The sequence below is a fragment of the Bos mutus genome, chromosome 8 (genome assembly GCF_027580195.1).
Source record: "Bos mutus isolate GX-2022 chromosome 8, NWIPB_WYAK_1.1, whole genome shotgun sequence".
NCBI lineage: Eukaryota > Metazoa > Chordata > Mammalia > Artiodactyla > Bovidae > Bos > Bos mutus.
Window position 1 is genome coordinate 23,119,596 of NC_091624.1, and position 22,486 is coordinate 23,142,081.

Here is a 22,486-nt window from a genome sequence, read left to right on the forward strand (position 1 = left end):
AAAATATTTTAAAACAATACTTGTAAACTTTGGCTGTAAGGGTATTTGAACAGTTTGGACATTCAGGGAGCAGTAATTGGAAAGCTTGGCTTACGATTTTTAGAAGTATTGTATTATTCTAATTACCATTTTTGACTTTAGTATTCATTGAGGCATCCGTTCATTCTTTTCTTTTTTCTTTTTCTTTTTTTTGGAGCTGCACTTTGCTGTGCAGCTCCTAGTTCCTCAAACTCGTGCCCCCTGCAGTGGAAGCTCGGAGTCCCAACCACTGGACCTCCAGGAAGTCCCATCTGTTCATTCTTTCCTGCCTCTACCTTTTCAATCAAATTAAGTTGTTCATTAAATAAATTTGGCAAAAATGGTATCTATATTAGATCTTTAATTCGTTTTAGAATTTAGTGAAATGGTATTCTAAAAATGAAATTACTCTTGACTAAAAAGGCAACAGAAATAAAATTTGGAATTTATAATGCTAATATGTATAAATCTATTTTTATGTATAGTTTCTTGCAGAATTAGGAATCAACTGCATTAATTTAAGCATAATTACAAATTGTATTTTATCTGCCTATAAAAGTACAGTACTTAAGTCATAAAAAATTTTGAAAATAACAAGTGAATGCAGGGAAAGTCAGCTTAATTATTTTTGATCCACCTTCATCCAGAGACTATGCCTGTCAATAATTTAATGTATGTTTTAAAAGTTTTTTTTCCTACATATCTGTTTGAATGATTGTGTATATATTTAAAATGTGTTTATATTATTTCTGTGATTTTAATAGCTATGTAGTTATTCATCATATAGATAAGTATTACTCACTAAATCAGTGAGACCTATTGAACTTCATATTCAGTTTCCCGTGGTACAAGCACTGCTCAGAACATACTGTTTGCTGTAGTTTTGTGCTTGTCCATTGTTTTCTTTTGATCAATTCCTAGACATGAAATCACTGAGACAATGGATGCCAGATTATTTGTTCACTAGGAGGGTTGTATTTATTCTATAAGCAGATAGAAAATAGTACTTCACCGTAATTTACATTAAGTTTGCAGTTTTTGTTATTGATATAGAAAGATCATCCCACCAACAGATCAGAACACTGAGAAATCTCTGCAGGATACACAGCAGACAGGAATAGATTTATATCAATATAAAAGCTAAGCTAAGCTAAGGAACTCTCAACAACTTTGAGTTGAAAAAGAAGACCTCCAAAAAGTTGAATGTTCAAACTAGACCCTAGCGTCTATTCAGGTTAGAGACAGCACAGGCTGGCTGCAGTTCCCTTTGTCATTATGGTGAGAGAAACCAGCTGCATTAGGCAGTAGGTGTTCACCTTATCTCCCCTGGCTTGAAGTTGCCACACAGTCTCAGCTGCTCTGAAATTACCTAGGTCCTGGCTGCTTTTTCAGAACCTATACTTCATACTGAGAACTCAGAGACCCTGACTTGGCCTGAAGAAACACATCTCAGCTACGGTTACCACTTTATATCTTTCCTTGCATCTGAAAATATGAACACCAAGAATCATCAGGCACCTGAGGAACTCTGACAGCACCAAAGAAAGTCATACATAGAACAGGAGAGTTAACCTTGCTCTCCTGCAGGTGTGAAGAATGCTGCCACTCAGATGGCAGCAGATGCAACAAAGACAAGGCTCAACCCAGAAGTTCATAAGGAATCCAGAAAAGTGAAAATTATCCTCATATCAGGTGTTGCACTCATTACAAAGAAAAATCATTTAAGATAAAGATGATCAATTCATATGAATCAAAATATTAGGTAAGATATTCAGTAGATAGGCTAAAATTCAAGCCTGTTTTACCTAATTCAAGAAATTGACCAAGTCTTAGTGAGGGATACTTAGACACATGTCACGAGTCCTAGGGACATTTCAGAATCTAGTAACAAACAAAATTCTAAAAGCAGCTTGAAGAGGGAGATGGATTACCCTCAAAGGAGCAAGGATCAGATTGGCATTTGGTATCTGTGACTCTGGAAGATAAAAGACAATGAAAATACCTTTTTGCAATAAAGGTACTGAAGGCAAAGGGAATTTGAGCCTGCCTTGCATACCTAGGCAAGTCAAGGATAAGAACAAAATAACAGTATTTTGAGGCTTCCAAGAATTTGTAGTTTGCATTTGTGAACCCTGTCTGACTACCAGAGAATATATCTAGAAAAACCAAATATACATGAGAAAAAAATAAATGCTGCAAAAATTTGTTGCAAAAAGCAACAAAAATCCTCTTTGTTTGCTACTGAATAAGGGAATGTTTTTTAAAAATTATTTTTAAGATAGTAGCAACCTGTAGGCAAGTCAGGAAGCAACAGTTAGAACTGGGCATGAAACTGGTTCCAAATAGGAGGAGTACCTCAAGGCTGTATATTGTCACCCTGCTTATTTAACTTATATGTGGAGTACATTATGAGAAACGCTGGGCTGGAAGAAGCACAAGCTGGAATCAAGATTGCCAGGAGAAATATCAATAACCTCAGATGTGCTGATGACAGCACCCTTATGGCAGAAAGCAAAGAAGAACTAAAGAGCCTTTTTGATGAAAGTGAAAGAGGAGAGTGAAAAGGTTGGCTTAAAGCTCAGCATTCAGAAAGCGAAGATCATGGCATCCAGTCCCATCACTTCATGGCAAATAGATGGGGAAACTGGAAACAGTGGCTGACTTTGTTTTTTGGGGGCTCCAAAATCACTGCAGATGGTGATTGCAGCCATGAAATTAAAAGATGCTTACTCCTTGGAAGGAGTTATGACCAACCTAGACAGCATATTAAAAAGCAGAGACATTACTTTGCCAACAAAGGTCTATCTAGTCAAGGCTATGGTTTTTCCAGTGGTCATGTATGGGTGTGAGAGTTGGACTATAAAGAAAGCTGAGCGCCGAAGAATTGATGCTTTTGAACTGTGGTGTTGATGCTTTTGAACTGTGGTGTTGGAGAAGACTCTTGAGAGTCCCTTGGACTGCAAGGAGATCCAACCAGTCCATCCTAAAGGAGATCAGTCCTGGGTGTTCATTGGAAGGACTGATGTTGAAGCTGAAACTCCAATACTTTGGCCACCTGATGCAAAGAGCTGACTCATTTGAAAATACCCTGATGCTGGGAAAGATTGAGGGCAGGAGGAGAAGGGTATGACAGAGGATGAGATGGCTGTATGGCATCATCGACTAAATGGACATGCGTTTGGGTAAACTCTGGGAGTTGGTGATGAAAGGGAGGCCTGGCGTGCTGTGTGGTTCATGGGGTCACGGAGTCGGATATGACTGAACGACTGAACTGAACTGAGCAAAATTAATAACAATTTGGAACAAAAGAGTAAATTTCTGATAGTTTGGTGAAAGTGGCCAGGAAAGGGTTACTAAGGTGCTAAGATGTTTGTTTAAAAAATTTTTTTCCTTCCTTTGCTAAGAATTTTTTTTGTTGTTATTTAAATTTTTTTGGTAATTTTTCGTCTTACTTTGGTTTTAATTGTGTACTTTAGTAGAAAATTGTAAGCTTAATAAGTAGGTTATTTATTTATTTATTTGTATTTTTGACCACGCCATACGGCTTGCAGGAAGTTCCCCAAACCAGGGAGTAATCCAGGCATATTATTACCATGTATTGTGTAACAAAAGTTAATGATTAAAATTCCCTTAAAGAAAGTGAGAAAATAAAATCCATGCAAAAAAGGAAGGGTCGTGTTTCTTCAGAATTAAAGGATATAGGAACCACTCTGAATAGGGCCGCTTGCTAGCTAGATTTGAGTCCCTGGTGTTGTTCGGAAGAGGGAGGAGAGTCTCATGTACTTCCACTGGAGGTGACCGGGATGAAAATGCTTGTTCTGAAATGAGATTAAAGAGAGCATCATGCATCTCCCTCTTCAGAAGCAACTGCACGTTACAGAAGAATGCCACTAGTGAGTGTAGGAAGGATGAGTGACTGAACTGCTCTGAGTCTTCCAGTTGCCCTTTTCTGCTGTCAGTTTTGAGAATCATAGTAGTAGAAAATTTCATGCCTCTGAATCTAGGATAGAATCTTTTCTGTTTGTAGTCAGTGTTTTCCAGAGAAACAGCACCAATGTTGTGTGCACAGAGATTGGAGATCAGATCCAGGGAAGAGCTGATATTAATACCTTCAGCTGATTGGATGAGACTCACCTATGTAATGCAAGGCAATCTATCTGCTGATATACATGTTAGTTTTATGTAGAAAAATATCTTCACAGAAAACATTTAGAGTAATGTTTGACTAGGTATCTTAGTACTGTGGCCCAGCCAACTTGACACATTAAAATTAATCATCACACTGGTAAAGATGCTATATTTGCTTATAATTTTGGTAGTAATAATAGAATGTCTGTGAATTATAAAATGGTGCATATGACTGAATTCTTTCTTCAGTGAGTTTTGGGGACCAACCTCTGCCTTTGCTTTGAAGAAAACCTGATCCTGTACACAGGATGAATCACAAGGACTTTTTCCTAAAGATCAAAAGAAGATAGGTAATTGTCTATTTGAAGAAAAATATAATGCTCGAAAAGGTACCTGTATTCTAAAGAAGAAATGTAATCACCTTCGCAGCCGTATATCCCCACAGAGGGCCAGTTGGATGTAGAGGCCCATTTTCAGGGATTATGAAGAGGCCTTGAGTTCACTTTTAGGTTTGAGTATTATTAGTAGTTACAAGTTACTGACTGATAGTATGTTATTAAGGCTTTTCTCTCCACTAAGTTTTATACTGCAGTCTTTTAAAATTAACCGATCTTTATTTATTTTAGGTTATATAGATTGGTTCCTTACTATAAACAGTATTGAATTTAGCTCCCGCTTCTCTGCTTTCTCTCCATTTAATATAAGGTACTCTGTTCCAAATCATACTCTTTTGTTTAGCGAACTTCTTGTACTTTACAGGTATTCTTTTTTCCTTCCCCTTTTCAGAGTGGTGTTAACTCTGTTGTCAGAGCAGGTAATAGTTACATATTGCTGTATTTCTCTTTTTCCCTGTTTGTTCTGCAGTAAAAGATGCTCACTTTCACTTACTGTCAGCTTAAAAGATGCTTACTGTCAGCTCTGTGCTGAAAGCTTTCTAAGCATTCTTGATTATCTGAAACTATCCTATACAGTGGTCCCTTGGTATCTGGGTGGATTGATTCTAGGACCCTTGACACCATACCAAAATCCACGGATGCTCAAGTCCATTATACAAAATGGCCTAGTATTTGCACATAACCTACACACATCCTCCTGTATACGTCAAATCGTCTCTAGATTATTCATAATACCTAACACAGAGTAAATACTGTGTAAATGGTTGTAAATACAATGTAGATGATATGTAAGTTGTTGCCTGCATGTGGCAAATTCAAGCTTTGCTTTTTGGAACTTTGTTTTTCTGTCCACATTTGGTTCAATCAGGATGTGGAACCCATAGATATGAATGGCCAACTGTTAACTTCTTCAGGAAGCATCTGTAAGAACAATATTCCTCAAGTTCTTATTTGTCCACAGTTTGATCTGTGTACTTTACTTGGAGGATAATATAGAGTTCTTGGCCAACTGTGAAATCACCACCTCACATTTTCTTTCCTGAGAACTTGAAGGTTCATCACTGGCAGCGCACAGGGTCACTGTCACATTGTGATTTGCTTTTCCTTACAGGTGATGCAGTTCTTTTGCTTGGATGCCAGGAGATGTTATTTTCCTTAAAGTTTGTTTGTTTTACTGGATGTCTTAGCGTCAATAGTTCTGCGTCCGTTTTACCAGAGATGTGTTTGTACATTTGAGTCTTTCAGGATATTTTTCTTGAATTATTTTAGTATTTTTTCTGTTCTTCTGATTTTAGCTGTTGGGTGATTCTGTTATATAGAAGTTGGAATTTCATATCTGTTCCCATCTGTCTCTTTTTTTATTATCTATTTTCCTTAAATGGACATGAATTTGAGCAAACTCTGGGAGATACTGGAGGACAGAGGAGTCTAACGTGCTGCAGTCCGTGGGATTGCAGAGTTGGACACGACTTAATGACTGAAAAACAACAATTTTCCTTAAATGCTCCTTGGTGTCAATTTCTTCCATCTTCCTCTAGTCTGATCTTCATTTCTGCAAAGATTTCAAATTGCTGCTTGTTTCTTGACTGTCTGATTTTTCTTGCCTCTTCTCTCGTGTGGCTGCCTCTCATCTGGGCTCTTCTGTTTCTGACGTAAGCTCCTCTTTCATGGCCTTTGTGTCTGCATAACATTAGGTGATAGTTTCCGTCTACCTTGTGGACATATTCTGGGGTTTGCTTCCGTTGCCCATTGTTGCCACCATGGTCCTCTGCTGAGACTCTTGTACATGGGAAGGGGTGACACTATACCAGGAGAGCTGTCTGTGCTGCAGAGCTCTTCAGTATTCCCATGGCACACTTAATACACTTCTGTGTGTTCTCCTCTGTATTACCTGTTGAGATCTGCCTAGCACCTGAACCTCATCTTTCCTTTATCCCCAGGCCTAATCCTATTCAGGATGTTATTCTCAGCTTATGGCCTCGGTGCATGGTTCTGCCTTTCCTGGCAGGCCTTTTGGCTGGGTGTGTGCAAAGCCTTAAGTGCTGGGCAGACACAGCGTCTTCTGGTCTCATGGTCTCACAATCCTGTATGTAATCCCGTGAATCCTTTTACAGTCCGACTGGAGAAGTTTTCCTTCTGAGATGTTCCCCAAATGGTGTTCCCTCTCTTGCTTAGGTAAAGGATTGTGTCAACTGATTATAGGCCTTATTAATGCAGCTTTAATGGTTTGCTGTATAACCTGTTTTCTCTGTTTCACAAACCTACGAAGTTTACCAAGCTGGTCTACTTCAAATATATACAATTGTAATTTTAAATACTATATCCTATAATAAATTACTTGTATTTTTTAAGGTACATTTGTATTTATTCCATTTATTCACCACTTTTATGGTTTACCAGATGAGAGCTTTATGCCTATATGTAGCAGAAAAGCAATTCTTTTCTGCTCTCTAAATTTTTTCATTCTTGGCATATAGCAGCATCCATGTGCCAGCATGGCTTTGGCCTTCAGCTTTCATTCAAGCCAAGTCTTGTCCGTTGTCTTTGGATTGCTCCATGAAATGAAGGTTTTTTCCCCCTAACATCAAGAGCCAGGTGTATTATTTGTAAACATTGTATGTAGGTTTTTCAATTGTTTGTAACTGATGTATGTCGCTTGAATAATTTTCAATATTACATTATTTGCTACAGATTTAAGGGTTGAAGGTTATGTGCTTTCTAGAGAAGTAATGATGGTACAAATGCATGAATATAAGCCAGCTTGGACTTAGTTTAAGAAAAAGTTAAATGTCTAGTTTATTCTTATTATTTAAGCCAGTGGGAATAAAGTTATGTGGGCATAAGAATGGTTGAAATTGAATAGTTACACATTTCGTTTTGACAAGAAATGGATTTCTGTTTCATAAGACCATATGCACATGCATTTATTTCATGTAGTCAGCGCTTGTCTTTCTTTGATTAATTTGGATAACTGTAAGTTGATTGAATTGAAAGAAACTCAGAAAGCTGAAAAACTGATGCTTAATTTTAGGGCTTAGTTGCTACGGGCTAGTCCTGGTTTTTCTGCCTTCACACTTAAGATGCACAGGAAGCTCCTGTTGCTTGAAACGGGCCCCCTGTGAGCCACCGCTGCATGGCTCTGGGACTGGGAGATGCTGGCTGGAGCCACCTGAACCCTGGGTGTGGCAGTGTTAGCCTGCACAGGACCAGGGACTTCTGATGAGAGCATGCTAGCTAGCAGTAGTTGTGTTGGTAGGAGTGCATACTTTGAGAAGATACCTTATATGTGTATATGTGTGAATACAGAAAACATCGGAGCAGTGTGGGACCAAGCAAGCCTGTTTCCCAGCCCCGGCGGAACATCGTAGGCTGCAGGATTCAGCATGGGTGGAAGGAAGGGAACGGCCCTGTCACCCAGTGGAAAGGAACCGTTCTGGACCAGGTGCCTGTAAACCCTTCTTTGTATCTTATAAAATACGATGGATTTGACTGTGTTTATGGACTAGAACTTAATAAAGATGAAAGAGTTTCTGCGCTTGAAGTCCTCCCTGATAGAGTTGGTAAGTTCTCTTTACTATTTGTGCATTATATGCTTTAAAAAGGATTTCTGAAATGGATGCTTTTTGATTATTTGCAACTGGTATTTGTCTTTTTATTGGAGAATAAGCACTTCTGATACATATTTAAATCAGTCACCTAAGACCATGAAAACTGCTGAACAGATGTCCTGAAACCACAGTTCAAAGGAACTGTGAGGGATATAAAGATGTATAAAATTGTTCCCTAAGAAGCTGACAATCTAATAATTTCTAATATGATTATTTCCCACATTTTGCTCACAGTTTATCTGGACTCTGATGGGTAAGAGTATTTCTCATTAGCTCAAATATTCAGTGTACTTATTTCATCGTACAATAACTAAGAAAAATTTCATGTGTTTATTTTAGAATCTTTAGGTGAAGTGTATCTTTCATTGTGTATTATTATAAAAGTGATCATTGCACTTTCAGCAAAAATTTAAACAACCAATGCATGTGAATTTTATTATATTTTTAAGGGTTTGTTTTGCAAGGTTTGTGGGAAATGAATGGCTTTTTTTCTTTTTCTTTTAATGACAGCCTCAGTTTATTTTTTATATACACAAATGGTCATAGGAGCTATGAATGACTTTAAATGTCATATGAATCAGTTTTGCCTTGCATACCTTAGGCATAATGACTGGTTTTATTTTTAAGAATAAAGTAAAATAGATTTTATTTTTAAGATCAATAGAATACTCCCAAATGAATGTTCCTTTCTTCAGAGTATTTGCATTTTTACAGTGATGCTGCCATTGCCTGAATCTGGTTTATGTTTTTGTAATTGTCCTTTAAAAGCCTGTATTTTTACAAATATAGCTTCAGCAGTTCTGTACTTGGAAGACAGAATTTTGGAATCAGATTGTCAAGGGAAGCAGCTTACCCAGTCCCCTGTCCCTTTGCTTTTACCCTTGTGTTCCTGGGACAATGCTTCCCCATCAGGTTAAGTTTAGCAGAGCAGCAAGTTACTTTTTAATCTTCGCTTTAGATAGCAGATGTTGTCTTTACTCATCCTGTATAAATACAGTTCTGTTTTCACAGAAGTCTTTTTTAAATTTGTGTTTTTAACTACAGGTGACTAATTGTGTAATAGTAAATCGTTGGCATTTTAAACTTTATCTCTTTTAAGTGTGACTGAACACATTGTTCCTTGTGAGGCATGTCCTCTTTCCTCTTGATCTTGAGAGCAGTCCATTTCCCACATCAGAAACTAACATGGAAGAATCTTCCCTTCAGGGCTTAAAAAGTATCCTCACTTTTATATCAATTATTTGTGCTCATTAATTATCATAATTCTTTTCTGACCCCTTCAAGGGCAAGACTGCTAGCTTATTTGAGATTTTACTGCATTCTGCCACATGACCTGTGTTAGTTCTTTTGTCATCATAGAGCAGAAAAAACTTAGCTTGATTTATAAAAAAAACTGATTTTACCAAACCAAGATATCCAGAAATATATGAGTGTCTCTGGTGATGAGATTTAAGGGTTTCTTAATGTTTTTCTTTCTAGTTCTGGGCCATTTCAGTTTGCATCAATAGACATGGATTGCTTTTCTAAGGAAAAAAAAACAATTTTTAAAAGGAAATCCAAAGGCCTATTTGCAAAGCAGCAGTATGTTATATGCCTAATATAATTATCAGTTAATTATAGTATTCCCTGTGATACTTGATTCTGAAAAGTTATTTGGACTTCATTTATATTCCATGTAGAAAGAAAATGATTTTTCCTAATTTGCTTTAGGCAGTACATTCAAGTTAGTTTTGTTTTCCTTAATCTTAAGCTAAAGGTGAGAGAAAGTGACATCCCAGAGTACTGATTCCCAGAGCGTGGTCTGGGGACTGTTGTGGTACCCTGAAGCATATTCATGAGCCTTATGAGATCAAAATTCATAGTAATCTTAAGGTATAATTTGCCTTTATCACTCTCATCCATTCACAGTTATATACTGAGGTTTCCAAAGATCTGCATAGCTCAGTGAATATATTTTTGATACGAACAGAGTGCATGATGTTACCAAACCATGTATTGGTGAAAGATCCATTCAAAGACCAACAGGTTTTTTTTTTGTTGTGGTAAAAAACACAAAACATTAAATTTACTACCATAACTGTTTTTAAGTGTACACTTCAGAGGTATTAAGTATATTCACATTGTTATGAAATAGATTTCCAAATTTTTTTATTTTGCAATTCTTTCCTCATTAAACAACTCATTTTCCCCCTCCCACCAGCCCCTGTATCCACCATCCTGTTTCTGTGAATTTGATAACTTTAGGTACATCATAAGTAGAATCATGTTGTCTTGCTTTTTTGTGACTAGATTCTTTCCCTTAGCATAACGACCTCAAGATTCATTCATGTTGTAGCACGTGACAGGATTTCCTTCCTTCTTAAGGCTGAGTAATATTCCATTGTATGTGAATACCACATTTTTTCCCCATTCATCCCTGATTGTACTCTTGGTGGGTTCCTTCTATCAGGGCTATTGTGAGTAGTGCTGCTATGACATGGGTGTACAAATATGTCTAAAAGCCCTGCTTTCAGTTCTTTTGGGCATTTACCCTGAAGTGGAGTCATACAGCAATTTTGTTTTGAGGTGCCTGTATACATACTGTTTTTCCATAGTGTTCATTAACATTTTACAGTCCCACCAACAGTGCATAAGGATTTCAATTTCTCATCTTCACCAATATTTGTTATTTTCTATTGGTTTTGATTTGAATTTTTTTTGATGATTAGTGATGCTAAGCATCTTTTTATATGCTTTTTGACCATTCATATGTCATCTTTGCAGAAATACCTATTCCTTTGCCCACATTTTTGATTGGATTATTTCAGTTTGTTTTGTTTGTTGCAGAGTTATAGGAATTCTTTATGTATTCTGCAGATGAATTTTAATTTAATAGTTTGACAGAGGTTATTGATAATGATTTCAGATTCTACAGTGCAATTAACCTTTAAGGAAAGCCAAGACTTGCTGAGTTTTGATGTGATATCAGAGGAGAATATCTAGAATTATTTGAAAAGACGAATAAAATACTCTTTTTCAACAGCATATCTTTGTGATTTTAAAAGTCAACTAAAAGTACATGCAAAAAAGATTGAATATTGAAACAGATATGAGTCTAGCTAGCTGCCTGTTTCTAAAGCTAGATATATATTAAAATTTTGTTAGAAAATAGTTATTTTTCCTTAAAAATGTATTTCTGTGGGTATCTTAAAATGTCTTTAGATACATCATTTATAATTTTAAAAATAGTGATACTGATATTTATCATACATGTAAACAAATACTCAAAAATTTTAGGAGTCCTGAGATCAGAAAGTTTGATACCTTCTGGTTTGGAGAAACTGGTGGGATTTTGCTTTAGTGTTGTGCAGCAGAGAATCTGTTATGTTTGGTAATTATTGCACATGTAAACAAAACTACCATTTGTGTCTATTAGAGTGTCTTTCTGATAAAATTGAATAGCAGTATCTTTAAACAAAAATAGAAGCTCTCATGAATGAGATAGAAGTGCCTTTTTTTCCTTAAAGAATTATCTGAAATATGAAGAAGGGAAAAATCTTAACATCAATAGGCTCCTCCATAATTATCCCAGTGTTAAAAAAGAAAAGAAGCTTGTCATTTTTCACCTGTGTTCCTAACGACAATCTAGAACAACCTGCTTTTCCTCTGAAATAATTAATTCACACAGCAGTGTTGAACCCCAATGATTACAGTGGGATCATATGATGGGGTGATCATATGATGATCATATGATGGGAAGAGGCCTATGATGGGAAAGGCCTCTGCTGTCATCACTGTGCAGTCTAAAAACAAATAAACAAACATGTAAAACAAGATGATTATAGATAGTGGTGAATGTCCTTAAGAAATAAAACTCAAGTGACCGAGCCGTGGGGTGCTTTTCATAACATGGTCCTGGAGAGCCTCAGGGAGGACACCTGCTCAGGATGAGCCAGCCCCTGAGGATGTGGGGGCTGTGGTCAGCCCAAGGGCATCCCAGAAAAAGATGCCCATGCTGCTGAGGTGTAGGCAGTAGGAGGAAGGTGACAGAACAGGAGGGCAGAGGACCAGCAGGGAATGAAGGCTGAGGGGCTTTGGCTCTGGAGAAACAGATTGTTATTCAGATGATGAAAGGAAAATGCTGGAGTATTTTAAGCAAATGATCGACATAATCTGGTGTAACTGCCACAAATACCACTCTGATTACTGTAAAAAATAGACTGTAGGGGCAAGAGTAAAAACCTATGCCTTGAAGCTTAATATCTGGATTTTAATAAATGACCATTTTGTAAATGTAAGGGAAGGTGGGTAAAAGTTATATAGGGACAATACTAATTTTGGAACTTTTCTGTAAGTCTATAATTATTAATAATTTAAAATAATTATTGTAACCAAAATACTTTATACCTTGAATAAACAACTAAAATTTTTAATTAAGTACAGTACCAAGAGCAGATGAATTAGAGAAAGAAAAACAGATTCTCTTAGTAACATGACTTTGGGGCATAGTAATTCCGTGGAATCCATCCTGGGCTGGGTCAGTAATGTGAATTTGGTGGTTGTCCTTCGTACAGCCCTCCACATGATTCTGAAGCCTGATAGTGTATTTCAGAATCATTTCTTTGAATAAGTTCAGTCTTCACAGTGCATATTTTGTAAACCATTGTTTGCTTTTTTTGTCCCTAGCAACATCTCGAATCAGTGATGCGCACCTAGCCGACACGATGATTGGCAAAGCAGTGGAGCACATGTTTGAGACAGAGGATGGCTCTAAAGACGAGTGGAGGGGAATGGTCTTAGCACGCGCCCCTATCATGAACACATGGTTTTACATCACCTATGAGAAAGATCCTGTCTTATACATGTACCAGCTCTTAGATGATTATAAAGAAGGCGACCTTCGCATTATGCCCGATTCTAGTAAGTATAAATCGACAGCTTTTACTTTTGATACTTCAAAAAGAATTTGAATTTCAAAACAAGGTCTTTGATGAATTCTTATGGAGATACATTTAAAGTTTTTAATTATTAGGGATAAGTGATTGTTTTAGTTAGGTTGTAAAGAATATTTTCCTTTCCCTGTTCTGAACTTTGGGTTTTTATATGAATAGAATATATAATATGGGGTCCTTTGTAACTGGCTTCTTTCACTCAGCTTAGTGTTTTCAAGACTCATCCGTGTTGTAGTGTGTCCATACTTCATTTCTTTTAATGCCCAAATACAACTCCATTGAACAGATACACTATATTTGTGTGTTCATTCGTTTCTTAACTTGCCTTTTTGAATCTAGATATCCTGGTGGTAGTAAAATGAAACCTCATTGTGATTTTGGTTTTCATATTTTTGATGACTAAAGTTGTCAAGTATCTTTTCTTGTGTTACTGGCCTTTGGTGTGTCTTGTTTTGAGAAATCTATTCATGGCCTTGGCCTGTAGTTTCAGTTACATTGTCTTTTTGTTACTGAGTTAGAGTCAGTAGTCTAGGTTCAAGTCTCTTGTCAGATACATGACTTGCAGATACTTCCTCTTATTGTCAGAGTTGTCTTTGTACTTTCTTGATAGCCTTCTTTGAAGTACAAAAGTTTTTAATTTCATGACATCCAAGTTGTCTATTTTTCGTTCTGTTGCCCATGCTTTTGGAGTCATATCTAATAATCCCTTGCCAAGTCCAAGGTTATAAAGATTTACTCATGTCTTCTAGAAGCCTTGAATATGTTGATCTTTAACTCTTACTTGGATTTTTGATACATTTTGATTTAATTTTTGTTTATGATGTGATGTCAGGTCCAACTTCATTCTTTTAAGTTTTAAAATCAATAAGTATGAATCTTCCTCCTTTTCTTTCAAAATTGTTTTGGCTGGTCTTTGCAATTTCATATAAATTTTAGAATCAGCTTGTTGGTTTCTGCAAAGCAGTCAGCTGAGATTGTGTTAGATATTATGTTGAATCTCTTGGTCAGTTTGGCATGAGCGTATTGCCATCTTAACAATGTTAAGCTATTGATCCATGAGCGTGGGATGTTTTTTCATTCATTGAGATTTTTTTCTGTGAATAATATTTTGTAGTTTTCTAAGTTTTGCACTTTTTACATGTATTCCTGAGTATTTCATTCTTTTTGATGCTGTTGTGACTAGAATTATTTTCTTAATTTCAGTTTTAGGTGAGCCTTTTATTTTTTTTTTAACTACTCAATGGCTTTTCCTCAAACACATGAAGTCTTGGCCTTGGACAAATGTGTCTGATAGACAGTGGATATATGAGCAATGTGCTATCCTCTCCTGGTTTTTGTCTTTTTTTTTTAAGCTCTCCCTGTGAACATGCTGCTCGTAAACCCACTCATGGTCATCTGGCCCTGACTTCTGCCTTCTTAGAGTTTTTTTTTTTTTTAGTTTGTGTGTATTCGTTATGAGTGTATAGTGGAAAGTGTTTATATAGGCAAGAATTTAGTGATGAGAACATTCCTTAAAAGCTTTTCTCCAACCTATATGAAATTTTTAACATTTTTGTAGAGAAATGTCTAAAGCAGGTGCTGTTGACTTGATAATAGAAAGTATGGGGTCATTTGTATATTACCCATTGCCTGTACCGACCATGTCTTTATCCTCTCACTCCTTTCTTTTGAACTGTATGAAAGTCTATTTGCTGTTAGAATCTGTGGTGATGTTCTGATACAAAGAGCTCCATGGTGGCCTTTGTTTGAGTCTCTTGCTTCTTCATTCATGGTTGCTATAAAACGTATGGCAGTCATGTATATGGGATTTCTTCATCCACATGAGGTGCCATGAAAGTGTGGTGTGGTATGATGCTGCTACTTGATGGAAGAGCACTATTGAAGAAGAGTTCAGCTTAGATTTCCTCTTTACTCCTCCAGAACTGGTAACATGCTCGTGTGGATTATTTGTATTATGTGAGATCAGAATTGCAGGTTCCGGATTATATCATTCAGTGAGAGAATTTATTATAATCAAAGAGCAAACTGCTGTTAATGTAAATACAAGATATGGTCCAGACCAAGATACATGTGGAAATTAAAAGGCGCGCTTCTAACTAGTGTGTCAGGATGACTGGCATAAGCATGGACACCCGGGATACCTGGTTGTCCTGCTTGAAGGCTCTCTGTTGCTCCATAGTTACTCAGGAGCAGTAAGGGGTTTCTTAAAATAGAAATGTAACTGCCTGGTGCCATCCCCTTGCCAGCCCCCTCTCCCCTTTGTACATTGTTTCTTTGTTGTTGGTAGTGATAATTTGCTCTCATTTTTATGTGTTTTCCTAGAATTTACAGAGTTCTTGTTAGGTCGTAGGGTGAGCAATGTTTTCCAACACTCAGATTTTCTTAGGGACTTTTAAAAAAAGTTCAGGTGCCCCATCCGTCCTCCGAGATTCAGTTGAGTTCACCTAGCACCTATTTTTATAGCATGAGAAATCTCTTTTATTTTGAAACTGGGTTAGGAGGACCATGTGTAATGAAATGAAGTTGAGGGAGAAAAGCTTTAAGGAGTCCCAAGATAAGGCAGGAATTCTTAGGCATTTTAAGTGTGTCGTACATTCTCAGTAATCCCAGTAGGCATTGTCTGCCTTAAAATCATTTCAAAGTAAAGCAATACTTTGTTTCACTAAAAGGAATTATTAGATTTATTATGTATTTTTGGCTGCATTGGGTCTTAGTTGTGGCATGTGAGATCTTCCTTGTGAAATGTGCAGGCTTCTCTCTGGTTGTGGTGTGCAAGCTCCAGAGCCTGTGGTCTCATGTTGCAGCACCCATGGGCTTTAGTTGGCCTATGACTTGTGGGATCTTTGTTACCCGACCAGAGATCAAACCCACATTCCCTGCATTGTAAGATGGATTCTCAACCACTGAGGGAAATCACCAGTGCAGACTTATTTTTAAGAAGTTATAAAACACAACAATTGTAAATCAACCTCGTGGTTCACAGGTTAAAGTGTCTGCCTGCAATGCGGGAGACCTGGGTTCGATCCCTGGGTCGGGAAGATCCCCTGGAGAAGGAAATGGCAACCCACCCTGGTATTCTTGCCTGGAGAACCCCATGGACTGAGGAGCCTGGTGGGCTACAGTCCACAGGGTCGCAGAGAGTTGGACACGACTGAGCAACTTCACTCACTCACTTATATGTCAATAAATTTTTTTAAAAGAAAGATATTATTATAGTTGACAACTGAACAACCTGGGGGTTGAGGTGGGGAACTGATCCCTCTGAGCAGTTGAAAATTTGCATATAACTTATAGGCAGCCCTTCATTTCTGTGGTTCCTCTGTATCCATGAATTCAATCAACTACAGATCTGTTTACTGTTGGAAGAAATCCCGGTATAAGTGGACCCATACAGTTCAGACTCCTGTTGTTCAAGGGTGAACTGTATTTAGTTTTTTCTTGACCTTTTCCTTCTTTTAGTCCTTATTACTTCATTAGGTAATTATCAGATCAGATCAGATCAGTCGCTCAGTCGTGTCTGACTCTTTGCGACCCCATGAATCGCAGCATGCCAGGCCTCCCTGTCCATCGCCAACTCCCGGAGTTCACCCAGACTCAACGTCCATTGAGTCAGTGATGCCATCCAGCCATCTTATCCTCTGTCGTCCCCTTCTCCTCCTGCCCCCAATCCCTCCCAGCATCAGACTCTTTTCCAATGAGTTAACTCTTTGCATGAGGTGGCCAGAGTACTGGACTTTCAGCTTTAGCATCATTCCTTCCAAAGAAATCCCAGGGCTGATCTCCTTCAGAATGGACTGGTTGGATCTCCTTGCAGTCCAAGGGACTCTCAAGAGTCTTCTCCAACACCACAATTCAAAAGCATCAATTCTTTGGCACTCAGCCTTCTTCACTGTCCAACTATCACATCCATACATGACCACAGGAAAAACCATAGCCTTGACTAGATAAACCTTTGTTGGCAAAGTAATGTCTCTGCTTTTGAATATGCTATCTAGGTTGGTCATAACTTTCCTTCCAAGGAGTAAGCGTCTTTTAATTTCCTGGCTGCAGTCACCATCTGCAGTGATTTTGGAGCCCAGAAAAATAAAGTCTGACACTGTTTCCACTGTTTCCCCATCTATTTCCCATGAAGTGATGGGACTGGATGCCATGATCTTCATTTTCTGAATGTTGAGCTTTAAGCCAACTTTTTCACTCTCCACTTTCACTTTTAGCAAGAGGCTTTTTAGTTCCTCTTCACTTTCTGCCATAAGGGTGGTGTCATCTGCATATCTGAGGTTATTGATATTTCTCCCGGCAATCTTGATTCCAGCTTGTGCTTCTTCCAGTCCAGCGTTTCTCATGATGTACTCTGCATAGAAGTTAAATAAGCAGGGTGACAATATACAGCCTTGATGTACTCCTTTTCCTATTTGGAACCAGTCTGTTGTTCCATGTCCAGTTCTAACTGTTGCTTCCTGACCTGCATACAGATTTCTCAAGAGGCAGGTCAGGTGGTCTGGTATTCCCATCTCTTTCAGAATTTTCCACAGTTTATTGTGATCCACACAGTCAAAGGCTTTGGTAATTATAGCTATAATTAAATATGAGCCAGAGGAATTTCTGGTTATGCTTTTTGAAATTGTTTACATATCTAGATTTTTGTAAATAAAGTTTTATTGGCACACAGTCACACCATTCATTTATGTGTCATCTGTGTCATCACAGATGTATCATCACAAAGAGATACAGCTGAGTAGTTGGTACAGAGACCATATGGCTTCAAGCCTGAAATATTTATTGTTTGGCCATTGAAGAAAAAGTTTGCTGACTTTTGGTCTAGAAAATCAAGATGAGTGCAAGATATTAAAAACATTTTTAAAAATTATTAAAATATGTGAGTTGATGTGTATCTAAAAACTGACTCTAAATTCTTTTTTTTCCTTCCCCCTTTAAATATAGATGATTCACCTCCAGCAGAAAGGGAACCGGGAGAAGTTGTGGACAGCCTGGTGGGCAAACAAGTGGAATATGCCAAAGAAGATGGCTCTAAAAGGACTGGCATGGTCATTCATCAAGTAGAAGCCAAACCATCTGTCTATTTCATCAAGTTTGATGATGATTTCCATATTTATGTCTACGATTTGGTGAAAACATCCTAGATGTCATCACGAACTTTACCAAATTTGTGGAACTATTAAATGTATAATTTGTAGACATAAAGACTTGATTGCTTTCCAGTTTAATGAAAGCTTAAATGTCCCTGCGAACCCACAATCTCTGCCAGCAGAACTGGTTTTGTTCTGAATCGTACAGATTTATGTGAACACAAAGCATTTTGTGTAAGGAACTCCTTCCTCTTAAAAGAAGTCTGTCTGTCTGGAAGGGAGTTACAGGCAAGTCTGGTAAAAATTAAGCTAGTATCATAGTCATTTAAAACCGTAATAGATCTTATCCACTTTCCCCTTCACTCTTAACACTTATTCTGCTGCCACAATGCAAGCATAGTTTGGTTGCATTTTTGTTACTGCCTTTTTTTTTTTTTTAAGATATATATGTATGTATATCTCTACCTATCTATATCTGTGTGTATACATATATAATATATATATACACACACACACAGATCTGTGTACACACACACACACACACACACACACACACTTACTTCATTGGCAGTTCTTTGTGGATTGAGGTAGGAGTTAAATAATTTTCTCCAGTTTAACAGGAGTGCTTGACTTTATATCACTGCTGTTTATTTAAAAATTAAATCTGGGCACAGGAAGAACATGGGGACATTCAGCTTGTGTTGAAAGTCAGAAGTTCAGAGCACCATTTCAATCCAGAGGGTTTAAACTGTAAATTCAAACATGAATCACTTGTGGATATTTAATGACCCACATTAGAATTTATAAAACAATTAGAAATCTAGGTAAAAGGCTGCCTTTAATTCTAAGCTTTGTACATTTTTTGTTTACATTTTTTTTTAATCTTAAATACTTTTTTAAAGCGAAGCCCAGGTACTTGGTCCACATTGTGTAATACAGGTGTGTTTTGGATGATGCATTTGGTCCACTATTTGTACAAATTAGTACTAGTCTGGGTTTTAGTACATGGATTTAAAAGGCAACAGTATATCAGTGGTTTATGTGTATTTGGTAGGTTCCTGGAAGAACATAGTACTTTTATATTAGAAATGTAAGAATGGCATTGTTGTCTTTTACCAAGTTCTCTCGGATCCCTTTGTTATTATTACTGTTATTACTGGTGTATGATTATGGTCAGAAGGCTTTTCCCCCTCAAAGAATATCTAGACAATTAACAGCTTAAATTCCTGACACCTTTTTTGGTGCTGTGTGTTCTTGCTCACGGTGTGCTGATAATGTGGATTCATTCCATGTGGTGGGTCCTGCCACATCAGGGTCGGTCACCTGCACTGGCTTGTGGGTGTGACTGATAGCAGCCCTTAGCTGTTGGAACCTTCCCTGCAAGGCTATTTGAACTAAAATAGAACTGCAAAAGTGGTTCGTTTAGCAGCAAAACATCAGCCTATCACTTTGTTTTGGATGATCCCTGGCAGTTTGAAAGCTGGCTGGGAGAAAGATGGTTTGTGAAACCAGTCTTGTAGAGGTTGAAAATCTTACCTAAGATTTGGGCAGAAAGCTTAAATACATAGGCTGGCAATCAAACACCAGGTCTGTGTGACCCCTCTCATAGCTGTTCTTGATGTTAGTTTCAAGGCCATGCTGTACGTGGTTGGTATGATGCCCATTTTCACTCTCAGGAAGGCTTTGCCTTGTTGTGCTGGCGTATGGTAACCTTGTGCACCATGTAAATCCAGCACCTGGTTCTCTGCAGTGTGCCCTCACCCAGGGTGGTCAGGGGTGAGCTTCTCCATGCAGTGAGTACCTAGGTCTTAGGTGTTCCTTCTGTGGTTGAAACAAGTGTCATACTACAGAGCTGTCGTCTGTTCTGCTGGTGGCTCTTGTAAGAGTTCCTGCATGTGAATCTCAAGGCTGAGCCCAGCTCCCCGAGTCCAAGAGGACACGAATGGCCAAGAGAGTGAATTGTCCAGTGTGCACTGCAGGAACAGGACACAGTGACTATAGGCTGAAAAACAAAGTCCTCTGGTGGTATCTTGAGGGTTGGATCAGTTGAAACAATTCTTGCATTACTTAATGACTTGCATTGTGGTTTTTCTGCAAGTACCTTTAGGAACTTTTAATATACCACATGATCTGCCACTGTCGAGATAAATGTGACATGTGATTTGTTATCATTATTTTAATCATTGTTCCATTTATTGCCTTTAGGGTTGAAGGAAGGGGAAGGGGTTTTATGTTGTTATTTTCCCTTTTTTTTTTTTCATTCTTTTTCTTTTGGTGGCTTAAACCACACTTCCTGATGCCGTGACTAACTCTGCTTCCCAGCTGAGTATTTCAGGCTTCGTTTAGGCTCATGTTTCAGATCTGCATGCATTGCTTGCATTTTCCTGGTATCGGAATGTTGGTTCCTTGTTCTAGGAATACAACATTAATTTCCAAAATTATCATGGGACTTGTGACAACACAAGACATGAATCTCTGTATAAAATGTATTGGCCTTTCTCATTGACCTGCTATAGTATTATTGTGTCGTGTGTGTGCGTGTGTGATGTCTGGCTGCCACGTAAAGCTTCAAGGGAAGACCTTAAAAGCAGACCATCCTTTTTTGCATGCTCTATTCTAAGTAGAATGTTCAATGTAACTAACTAAAATTGCATGTTAAATATATTTAGGTTTTTTGTTTTCTATCTTTGTTTTTATTTGTTTTCAGTTTCTGTATATTTGCTTAACTGTGCTGTTGTAGTGGTTGTAGGATATAAATGCACTGGTGAAGCAAATGTAGTGCCAACAGAAGGTGATTTTCCTGTTGTGTATGTCTTGCAGCATTTGAAGGGACTGTGCATTCTTGAAACAATCACAGTTGCTTCTAAACCAGATTTCATTTCTGCTATTGTTTTACGTGCCAAACCCCCAAGTGCATTGGGCTTGAGTCTCTGAACGCCGTGGACCCATTAGAAGACTGTTTTGATTGTCACAAATTGTAGTGCCTGAAAACATTATTAAGCTGATTGTCTTAAAAAAAAAGAAAGTTCTCCAAAGACAAAACAGGAATAATTATTATAACAGAAAACAATTATGGTTGAAATGTCTGTGGTTCCTTGGAAATGCTGCGCTTTTTGTATTTTCCATCATTAGTGCAGTTGAACGAATGTGTATAGTTCAGAGGTCTTCGTGTTCGCATTTTAAAATTAGGTAAATGACCTCATCTTTCAAGCTTGAATTCATTTTTAATTTTAATTTTATTTTATACAATGTGTAGACAGTTCCCTGTTCTCTGCATTTAGAAGTATAAACAATATAAAGCTGTTAATTCTGTAAGTAATTTTTATAATTATGATGTAACTCTATCCTATCCTTAAAACATTTAAAATAAACCCTTTATGTGCAACTTTTGACTGCAAATTTTGTGCTTATGAGCAGACTGTGATGTGTTAAACCTGCTTCTGTGAAAAGATTTTTTTGAAGTTTTACTTGAAGATTTTAAGTAACCTTTTCCCCTCTTTTCACCAATGTAAATGTCAGGTATACATATAGGAACAAAAAGAAGTAGAATTTTTATTTGAATGGTAATTAATACTACCTAAAAAGAAAAGGGGCAATAATCAGTAGCCCCAATATATTGTATAGTCCAAAGTATTAAACTTTGTGATTAGCAATTAAGAAATTTCAATTTATCATAAAATTTTAAATTTAAAAAGAATTTTTAAATAGGATTAAATAATGTGTTTTATACTTTCATATCTTTTCTTGCTGTAATTGCATATTGCTTTTATTAATACTTAAGTACCAATTAGATTCTGTAGTGAAAAATCTTCATTTTAAGCACCAAGGCATATAAGTACTGAAACTGTATGTACTCTGTTTTATCTTCCTGGATAATTTTATCAGAGTAAAAAGTAGAATTTATGGTATTCCTACACTTAAATTAGATTTTTTTTTTTTTTTTAATGTTACCCTGTTTGGCCCAAGGATCTGTGGTTAAAGGTGACGGGACAGGTCTTCCTGCTGGCAGAGTGGCGGGGGAGGCTTGGTGTGGCAGCCACAATGGCCACTGCCAAGGCCATGGCCAGGGGGAGGCAGGGTCACCTCTCAGGCTCTGGTGGGAGGAGCCACAGACAGATACAGGAAGGAGATGGACCTGGAAGCATAGGGTTCACCCTGAGCGAGATCTTACAGTCTTCTTCCTGGAAGTAATCACTCATTGCAATAACTGAAGGTACAGCTCTGGAAATATTTTTTCCCCAAAATAACAAGGCAGGCTTAGTCTAAAGGTGGGTGATTGCTGACTGCTACTTGTAAACTGAAGAACTGCATCTAAAGCA

At 37.6% G+C, this 22,486-nt stretch overlaps 1 protein-coding gene across 3 annotated transcripts in view; it reads left to right on the forward strand.

Moving 5' to 3' along the window:
• SPIN1 (spindlin 1) overlaps nt 1–21,552 on the forward strand; it is an 82,054-nt gene extending 60,502 nt beyond the window's left edge. For all 3 annotated transcript variants that reach the window (XM_070375206.1, XM_070375205.1, XM_070375207.1), the window contains 3 exons: nt 7,848–8,101; nt 12,815–13,048; nt 18,022–21,552. In XM_070375206.1, the coding sequence (XP_070231307.1) occupies nt 7,848–8,101; nt 12,815–13,048; nt 18,022–18,221 (688 nt within the window). In that variant the 3' untranslated portion in view covers nt 18,222–21,552. The remainder of the gene's footprint in view (nt 1–7,847; nt 8,102–12,814; nt 13,049–18,021) is intronic.
• The last annotated feature ends 934 nt before the right edge of the window (nt 21,553–22,486 follow it).